At 37.9% G+C, this 10233-nt stretch overlaps 2 protein-coding genes and 1 pseudogene across 16 annotated transcripts in view; all 3 read right to left on the bottom strand.

The window, feature by feature from the left end:
- The window catches only part of LOC116673022 (E3 ubiquitin-protein ligase Mdm2-like), a 26356-nt pseudogene extending 19191 nt beyond the window's left edge, over positions 1 to 7165 (bottom strand).
- Positions 1 to 10233, bottom strand: part of nrcama (neuronal cell adhesion molecule a) — a 1100153-nt gene that overhangs the window by 75473 nt on the left and 1014447 nt on the right. The window lies entirely within an intron of this gene.
- The window catches only part of nup107 (nucleoporin 107), a 12725-nt gene continuing 10696 nt past the window's right edge, over positions 8205 to 10233 (bottom strand). Inside the window, exons 25-27 of the mRNA XM_032505079.1 lie at positions 9620 to 9733; positions 9180 to 9347; positions 8205 to 8317 (exon numbers count right to left, since the gene is read on the bottom strand). Of these exons, the coding sequence (XP_032360970.1) occupies positions 8210 to 8317; positions 9180 to 9347; positions 9620 to 9733 (390 nt within the window). The 3' untranslated portion in view covers positions 8205 to 8209. The remainder of the gene's footprint in view (positions 8318 to 9179; positions 9348 to 9619; positions 9734 to 10233) is intronic.

The raw sequence follows: 10233 nt of genomic DNA, 5'->3' as shown, positions 1-10233 counted from the left end.
TCTCTCTCTCTCTCTCTCTCTCTCTCTCACCGTGGCTCTTTAACAGAGAAGCTGTCGACTCCCAGCACCCGCCCCAGTGCATCCTGGGAGCAGTGGACGATGTGCTGCTGCTTCTGGTCATACAGCTGCTTCTGCATGATGTACTGGCCCAGGTAGAACATCACCTGCAGGAGTGACCATCACAAATGCATCATGGGAGACATGCAAACACCAGACTGTACGGACAACAGCTAATCAGCCCCTGACACACCTCCATCACGCTAAACGAGCTACAGCCACCCGAATGAAAGGAAAAAGACAAGGTACAGGGAACTTGATTTAAAGTAGAAGAAGTTGTTCCATGATTCTATGTAGAAATGGTCTATTTTAGTAGCGAGACAAACAGACATGTTTTATCAGAAACCATGAGTCTACAGAGAAACTTTCCCTTCAAACTCTGACCTGTAAAAGGTTTCTTTGTTATGTTGTTATGTTATACTATGTATGTATGTATGTTATACTATACTACTGTTTTATTATGCAAGACTGTACATTATGTAATATAACAGTCTTGCATAATAAAACAGTAGTATAGTATAACATACATACATAGTATAACATAACAACATAACGACGGTTATTCAGTTGGATTTAGTTAAAAACATGAAGAAGCTGTGGACACTGTACCTCCTTTATGGTGAAAACATCTTTAGCGGCTCCTGCGTGTTGCAGCAACGCGTGGAACTCTGCCTTCGGTCGGACCTAAACACACAAACGGGTAAAAAAGGTGTGTCACACACACGTTAGTCAGTGAAGAGTTAGGTAAGTAAGAGTTAAGTTAGTTAACTAGTTGTTCTTACTAGTCTGTCGTCATCAGCGCCGATGTTGAGCTCCCTGTCAGCCGACATTGTGAAGCAGATGGTTCCTGCACACAAACATGTTATGGGTGACAAGCAGTAGAAGATGAATGGATGAATGAATGGATTAAGCAATGAGCAGCGGTGGAATGCAACTAAGTACATTTACTCAAGTACAAATTTGAGGTACTTGTACTTAACTTGAGTCTTTTTGTGCGACTTTCTACTTCTACTCATTTCATATTTCAGAGAGACATATTGTAGTTTTTACTCCACTACATTCATCACGACAGCTTTAGCTACTATTTCCTTTACAAGTTAAGATTTTTGCAAGCAAAACACATGTAGTTCATAAAATACAATGTTTTATTATAAATTAAACTAGCCAACAACATAACAACCTGTACAAGTAAAACAACCAACCATTAAACAGTTTGGACTGTTTCCAGTTTCTAAAGTGGGAGGAGTTTTTTGCGTTGAGTACTTTAAGCACATATTTCTTATGTTACTTACATACTTTTACTTAAGTAAAATTTTCAATGCAGGACTTTTACCAGAGTATTTTAACAGAGTGGTAGTAGTATTTTACTTAAGTAAAGAATCTGAATACTGCTGCCAATGAGCTGTGAGAGGTTGAGCTTTTCATCTGCTGTAGCTAGCAGTAGAGACTCAAACTCCTGCAGCGCAATCCACCGTCACGACAACCGCACTTCGAGTTTAAGTGTGCGACGTCTCGGATGTTAAAGGCTTTTTATATCCGAGAGGCTATTTTGGTTCTTCAGGAAACTGAATTTAATTCTATTTTCCAAGACAAGGTTGCTAATGTTAGCAAATGGCAGATAGATGTGTAACCAGTGACTGTGTGTAGCTGACATTAGCCGTTTTTTAGCGTGACAGATTAGCATTTTTCTCAGAGCAATTTTGGGCGATTTTAAACCCCGATGTTTTAAACATTAGGTGTAAATCACACATTTGATTACGATACAATATTTACTGATATGACTAAATCACATATGCCAAGATACAATTTGAATATGGTTTAATTCAGAGCCCTGCGACCAAGACAAAACGATACATAAGACCATTTAACATTTATAAATATTTACAAAACTAAAATATGATTTGACAAATTCATTTAATTTAACAGAGCTATTTAATGAAGAATATGAAGTGAGAATTTCAAAATAAAAGGTGCATCTTTAAGATGACAATAAGTATTGATTATCTCACTTTAAATTAATAATATTAATTGATATCCATACAGATCAGTGTATTGTCACACCCCTAAAGTACAAACGCAATTACAATCTTTGTCCACCTTGACTGCGTTTTATGAATCAAATGCCTTTATTTGGGGGTATTTTGCCCTTTGCCCCGGATTATTTCTGACACAAATGATTGAAAAGTTGAACTGTGCTCCACTAACATGCATGACCCCTGAAAAAAACTCTCCCACTTGTGTAAAACGTACAGTAATTAATTTCTTTTTGGATCACTAATTTACAACAAAAATGTGTAAAACAATAAGTCATGAGGGAACAGTTAAGAGTTATTTGTCAGTTATCAATCAGTCTTTCCAGTATATAGCTATGCGTCATGTACACAGTGGTTTTGTAAAGAGTTGCAAAGATTAATCAATTAGTTGTCACCTATTAAATTAATTGCCAACTATTTAAATTATTTAATCAGTTTGAGTCATTTACTAGGAAGAAAAAAAAATCTTATTCCAGCTTCTTAAATGTGAATATGTTGTAGTTTCTTCTCTCCTCTGTGACAGTAAACTAGATATCTTTGAGTTGTGGACAAAACAAGACATTTGAGGACGTCATCTTGGGCTTTGGTCCACATTTTTCACCATTTTCTGACATTTTAGACACCAAACAACTAATAGACAAATCCAGAAAATAATCAACAGTTTAATCAAGTATGAAAACACTCATTAGTTGCATCCTTAGTTTTGGATATGAATCAGATTAATTAAAAGTCTTACCAGTATGTACAGAGTAGAAGAATCAGCAGGCCATCTTGTGCAACGTAAAAATAAAGTGCAGTCAGAGTGGATCAGAGCTGCAGCTTCTTATAGACCTGCTCAGACATGTCAGGACTAGACCAGCCTAGTGTGCCTGGCCTAGCCTGGCTGGGCCTATCAGTGCCAAACAAGGCCAGTCAGGGCTGAGTCAGCTGCAGTGTGTTGTATGTTCATGTTGAAACTGAGCGTAACAGCTGATTTAATCACACAGCTCTGTGTAGAGACATGCCAGGACTAGTCCAGGATGACTCATCTGTCAAAATGTAGGTAACCACTAACTAACCAATGGTAACCAGGCCCAACCGGGCTAAATCATGAATGTGACTCTGGCCTGATGAGAGTATGCTTCCTCAGCACGACTGTGCTCCGGCTTTAAGGAAAACGAGGAAGTGGATAAAAATCCAATCTGGTTTAATATTCCCACGTTGTCGTCCGTCCCACGGCCGCCTATCAAATTAAATTCATCCCACCCAAAAGATTTTAAATATGTTTTAAACGTATGTGTGGGAAGAATAAAGACCCCCCCCCCCCCTTAACCACGAACCCTTGAAGAAATACATACAGAGACCAGATAGCAATACCGGGAGTTTAGGAGTTAACGGAGGCATTTACGAAAACTAGTATCGGTATCAGAACAACTCTACGTGACAGACTCAAATCACATATGTAAACAAGCTTTATTCTAAAAGAAGAAATTAAGATTAAAATATATTCAGGCTGTAATAAAAATATGAGTTAAAAATCCAAATTACCAACTAAAATATGGCAGAATTGGGCGCCCAGATTGCTCAATTGGTAGAGCAGGCGCATATATATATATATATATATATATATATATATATATTATAGAGAGAGAGGTTTACTCCTCAACACAGCAGACCCTGGTTCGACCTGCGGCCCTTTGCTGCATGTCACCCCCCCCCCCCTCCCCTTTCATGTCTTCTGCTGCCTTGTCGATAAAGGCCTAAAAATGCCCCAAAAAATAATCTTTAACCCTCATGTTGTCCTCGGGTCAAAGTGACCCATTGTCCTATATCAATTCCCCAAAATAACATGATTGATTCCAACGCTCTTTGCCAAGTACAAATCTCTACTTTCATTAATTTTGGGTCTTATTCTATTTTATAGCATTGTAAACAAAGTGAAGTGTTGTTGAAATAGTTTGAGTAAAAGTTGGCATATTCCAGTCTGTGATTATCATCAACATCCATTCCTTTAATTTAGTCTCAATAATTCCTAATTTCTGTTTTCTAACTCAAACATTAGGTATGATTTCTATAAATTAGGTTTATTGACCATGAATTCCAAAAATAACTGTAAAACTAAAGTTAATAAGTTAGTGTTACGTAGTGTTGAAAAAAATCAAAAAAGTGAAAAACATTGAAGATACCCGTCAAGTGTTGAAAAAAAGACAAAAACATCAAGAAAAAGCATCAACAACTTTCCTAAAATTGAGATTTATTGACTTTAAAAAAATTAAAAACTGTGAAACTAAAGTTAAAAAGTTAGTTATGTAGTTTTGAAAACGTCAAAAAAAGAGACACACATTGAAAAAATAAATCAAAAGTGTTGATTTTCAATTTTGACGGGAAGACAACACGAGAGTTAAATAAAATACGGCAGAATGAAATCTCTGCATAAATACAGAGAGATGCAAATATTAAATCAATTATTTATCGCCAACTAATTTTGTTAATTGGATTGAGTATTTTTTTTAAGGACAAAAAGTAAAAATTCTGATTCCAGCTTGTTACATGTGAATATTTTCTAGTTTCTTCACACCTCTGTGACAGTAAACCGAAGATCTTTTGAGTTGTGGACAGAACATATCTGAGGCTTTGGGAAATAACAATAAGTGGACATTTTTCATATAAGCTGTGCAAGATTAAGATGAGGCAAATAGACAAGTTTTCCAAAATGTAAAAATATGTTGTTGTTTTTTTTAAAAGAACTAGGGATGACATGCCCAGTCTCAACCCATGCTGGTCAGCCTTGTTCAGCCCTGCGTGCCCCTCTAACTGTGAATATGTCTGGGCAGCTTTCTACGTTTTGTAAATGACTCGTGTTTTTTGTTTGTTTTTTTTTCAATTCAAATTTTATGGAAGAATATGGACATACAGTAGAAAAGAACATCTTCTGTACATCTTAAAAGTCTATGTTCTAAAAGGGCCAGGAGGTTACTGAAGAAAAAGAAAAGAAAAAACAAACAACAAGCAAAACACTTCATAGGAATATTTTGTAAAGCTTACAGAGCTCATGTGATCTAACAGCTGTTTTTTTTTTTTTTGTACAAGTAGAAATGGAAACACTGTATTGTTTAATATTAGCAGCAAGCTCAAAAAAGCTTGGCTTCTTTTTCAAAAACTTTCTACTATTTGGTTAAAATAATAACTAGATTTATCGTGTAACACTCAGAATAAAAGCTTTCTGTTATGTTGAGTGAATCCAAACAATACATTTTCCCAATGTAATGTAAAATGAGGGTAAATATGAACAGCAGTAAAATGTGGTAATCTGCTCCATAGTGTCTTGGTAAATGACTCGTTCACCTGCAGCTGACGAACGGCATGACACAGCAGCTGAGCAGCGCCCATTACAACACCAACACGTGCTGAGAAAATATGCCCGGACATGTCCCGCGTCTGTCTCTCTGTCTCTGTCTCTCTCTCTGTCTCTCTGTCTACGTCACAGACCTGATGAAGACAGGCTTAACTCTTTTACAAACGTCATGATCAGGATACACTAAGTAAAAAGTTCACGTACATCAATGGCGTGTTAATCTGCAGAAACTGTAGCTAGTTCAAACCAAACCATAGACTGTTTAATATTTGTATTATTATTATTATTATTATTGTTAATATTAACGGTCTATGGTTCAAACGGGACTTAAAGACAGTTAAACGTGTTACTTTGCTTTCACAGTCAGTCTGTGGATGCTATTTGTATTTGTCTGCTGTGTATCTATTTTAAAAAGGTTAAAACTGACTTTGCTCACTCTTATAACAATACGAAAACCACGAGTAACCGTTAAAATGCAAAACATTGCATCTCTGCCTAAAAAACAAACCAAAACAGGGCAGCGTTAACATTATTAACCTACTCCTGTATATTAGCTTGGAGGCTAAAAACACAGACCTCAGTGTAAATATATTGTAAGTTAAAACAAGGTAAAATATAAAAAATCACCTCAAATTAAATACCAAAACAGCCAGAACAGTTAGTTTAACTCACATATATCACCATGCAACTTACCCAGTTGATTAGTTACTTATATTAAAGTATTTGCATAAGTAACCCTCAAATTAAATACCAAAACAGACAGAATAGTTAGTTTAACACACAAATCACCATGCAACTTACCCAGTTGATTAGCTACTTACATTAAAATATTTTTGTATTACAAGTTTTATGATATTTAAGGTTAAAATATTAAAATTAATTCTTTTGAAACATGCAATATTTTGCATGCATTTCCAGAACATAAACGTGAATTTGGGATAAAGCCAGATTCACAGTTATTGTTTGCTTTTGTTGACATATTAAGAGTCAAAGGCTTGTACAAATTAAAACTAAAATACAATTTCGCCACGTTTTTAGGTTGCTAGCTAAAATAGTTAACTGTCCAGTACAACCTACATCCAACACGTAACGTTACAATACAACTTAGGTAGCTAAAGCACATTAAGACAATTGTGTTTTAGTATTGCAAGTTTTTATGTCATGTTTAAATCCTCAAATGAAGCATTGCTAATCTAATGCTAACTTCTGGTAAATTTAGGAGTAATCCAAAATTACACACACTGGCGCCAACTAGTCTGAAAGAAGACATGTTATGGTAGCAAAATAGCCCAAAACCTCTCAATTGAAAACTTATGTTTTAGCCTGTAGTGTTTGCCCTTAAAAAGCTGTGAATTTAATGTTCTCAAGCGTCATAAAATGTGCTCAAATCTTTTGTTTTTTACCGTAAACTCGTTAGCGGACCGCCGCCTCCTCGCGGCTCCTCGGTCCCGCTCCGCCGGCCAAGAAAACCCGAGGCTCTGCGGCCTGCTAGCACGATGCTAACCAACTGCCAACTTTCGCTACTGCTAACGTTTAGCCTGACGTAGACAATTGCATTTAAACCTTTTGTTCATATATCAACCTACCTTGACGGTTACTCTTGATTCAATAATATCCTTCGACTGCGTTTATCTACCAGCATCCCGGACAGTTGATAACCCTGTTGAGTTGTTCAGTTGACTCCAGCCAACGTAAACATTACTGGGGCTTCAGACGCACACTTGTCCGTGTAGCGCCCCTGCTGGCCGAACACTGCAACTACATGACAGTGTTTCCATCATAGAAATACAATGGATTCATTATATTCCTATCGTTGCACTACACTGTCATCTACTGGACTAAGAAGTGTCCAGTATGTCAGATTTTCTCATCAGTCCTCATTAGGAAGCTGCCTGAGCATCTTCTGCCTTGTCCACTTTCACCCGATCTGTCAATTTCACAACACTCCAGTATGATCTTTACTCCTGCTCCGTTTAATTTCTTTCATCATGTCCTTTTCTCCATGAAACTAGTTTCTGGTACCTTAAAATGATCACAAAAACCTGTTGGATGCTTCTCTATAATAATATATATAATTATAGTGAAGTGTGCCATTTATGTTGCTGTCCAATTGCACTACTGGACTTCTATCGCTAATGTAATATCGCTTATTTTAACGTCAGCTTTTCTAATTTCTTGATATTTAAATATTTCATCATCTGTTATTTTACTTTCTAGTCTGTCTAATAGCTGCTGTTATATGAACATTTACCCCAGCTATCAATTAAGATAAATTGTGAAATAAACAAATACATTTTTAAACTCTCTCCCTCTAGTACACCGTCATTTTCCCTTGCAAAATCCATGTAGAAATATGACTTTTTACTGTAAAATTATAAAATTGGCTAATTCAGTGGCCCTAATAGTCAGTCGTATTACAAAACGTTTTCTCTAGTTGCTTTTACTGTAGTCTAATAATTTAATTAATACTTAATGGCATCAGTACTACCCATATCCCAACTGTTAAACAACTGTATATAGTCTTTGAAGTCTGTTAGTATTTTAAAATAAATCATGTAGTTTGATTGGCAGCAGTGAAGGTTTTACAGTAACAGCATTAATAGGAACGGCTTCATATAAAGTTTACAAAAAACTACTACAGAAAAACAGGCTTTTATTTTGCAAAAAAAAAAAAAAAGAGTAACTCAATACAAAAGACAACAGTGACTCAAACACTGCTGTGTGTGTGTGTGTGTGTGTGTGTGTGTGTGTGTGTGTGTGTGTGTGTGTGTGTGTGTGTGTGTGTTCATGTCTGTAACTCGTAGCCCAGTGGATCGAGTCCTCGGTCCAACAGAGCGAGCGACGACTCCCTCAACTTCAGGAGAAACCTTCTCAGCTCCTCTTTAGAGAAAACCTGAATTTGTGGAGAGAAACAAAACGGAGCATGTTCAACGTTAATGAAATGAAAGACACAAGAACCTCCAACAACAGGGTCCAAATTAATCAAACCACTAAAAGTAAAAGTTAAGAAAGATGAACGTAAAACTCCTTTACTGCAGTACACACATGTAGTTTTGAGTGTAGTTAACTCAATCTGCAGGATCAATAAAATAGGCTCGTTCGAGATGAACTGCGCCTCGCCAGTAAAGTGGACGAGAGCAGACAAACAAAAACACTGTGGTGCGATTCCGATTTAATAAAATATAATCAGACCCCCACATCAGCTGGTACACAGTCTCCAGTTGTTTTAATCATGACAGAGTAGCTGTCAAAGCGCTCTACATGCGATTTGTTGCTGATTTTAATTAACAACTCACTGTAGATGATCCGTGATCTGATCAGATTTAGTCTCTCTGACTTCTAAACGTCTATCAGCCTCAACATGTGTTCTGTACAGAATAAGTCTTTAAATTGGACAAATAGCAATTAAAATCCCTCCGATTCAAAACCAATAAAAAGTTGATATAAAATGTCATCATGTTGTAAACCAATCAGGTGTTAAATCAGCTGAGAAGCCGGCGTTTCCCAGCATGCTCTGGGTCCGCCTGGGTCCGCCTGGCTCTTGCAGTCGGTGAAAAGCAACTGCGCCGCCTGCGTCTCAGACCTGCGGCCGCCTCGCTCTCGTGAGATTTCCGTTGCCCACGTGTGCACGACGTCAGAGCGAGTCGGGATCAAGTCGGACACAAATCTAACCGGCATGCACCGGGCGCCGATCGCCGGTGATCGATTCTGCGCAGACCTGGCTCATCTCGAACGAGCCTAATGGCTTTAGTTACCTGGTAGAGGCGGTGCTGGTCAGATGAGATGATGTCAGCGAGTCGCAGCGCCTCCTGGTGTCTGGAGGAGTTCTGCAGCACGCTGAGCAGCAAAAAGGTGAGGCGAGGCAGACACAGAGAGCGCAACGCCGCCATCTGGTGCCTGCGCTCTGAATCCGGCTCGGAATCCTGAAAACGCAACCAACCAAGCCATTTATAAAACCACCTAAACATGCAAAGAAAATCAATTCCTCACTTCTATAAATGGCCCCCTTCGACCAAACAGTTCCAGGAACTACGGGACCAGAGGAACAAATAGGGCCTTTTTTTTTTTTTAGCACTTGAACTAGATTCAGTCCTTGGTTCCTTTGGTCGAAACCGGTTATGTTTCTTTAATTCCCTGGAAAATTCCTGCAGTGGAAACACCGTGAATGTACAGTTCCTGTGTGGTAAACATTTACCCGTCTGTTGTCGATCATCCATCCTCCGTCTACAAACAGCAGCACGTTGTAGATTCTCTCTTTCACATCTTCAGTTAGAACGTCCAGGCGGCACGACCAGGCGGACAGAGAAGCCTGAACACACACCACACACACCACACCACACACACACACACACACACACACACACACACACACACACACACACACACACACACACACACACACACACACACACACACACACACAGTCAAGTCTTGATGTATTTCTTGTGCAATTCCTCGCTTGAAAAGGACAGTCCCTCCACATGAAGATTTTAACTGGATTTCACTCAAAAAACAGCCATGGGATCAGTTGTTTGTCTTTTATTAACCATTCCTTGGTGGGCAGTAAACGGGTGAAAAACCTCAAAAAAGAGACGACAAATACAAACTATTATTTGAATTGACAGCCAAATTAAATAAACAAAATTAACTTAATTTAACTCAGATAAACGAATTTTTAAACAAATTGTTGTACTGTTACTTAAGTACAAGGTTTTAGTATTTCTTCCAACACTGGTTACTGGGTAGAGATCCCAAATAATGTCAAATTATTCATAATTCTAGATGAGCTAGTGTGTGTGTGTGTGTGTG

Source organism: Etheostoma spectabile, chromosome 23 (genome assembly GCF_008692095.1).
Source record: "Etheostoma spectabile isolate EspeVRDwgs_2016 chromosome 23, UIUC_Espe_1.0, whole genome shotgun sequence".
NCBI lineage: Eukaryota > Metazoa > Chordata > Actinopteri > Perciformes > Percidae > Etheostoma > Etheostoma spectabile.
Note: the sequence above shows the minus strand (reverse complement) of the source record. Positions and strands in the feature narration are given on the sequence as shown.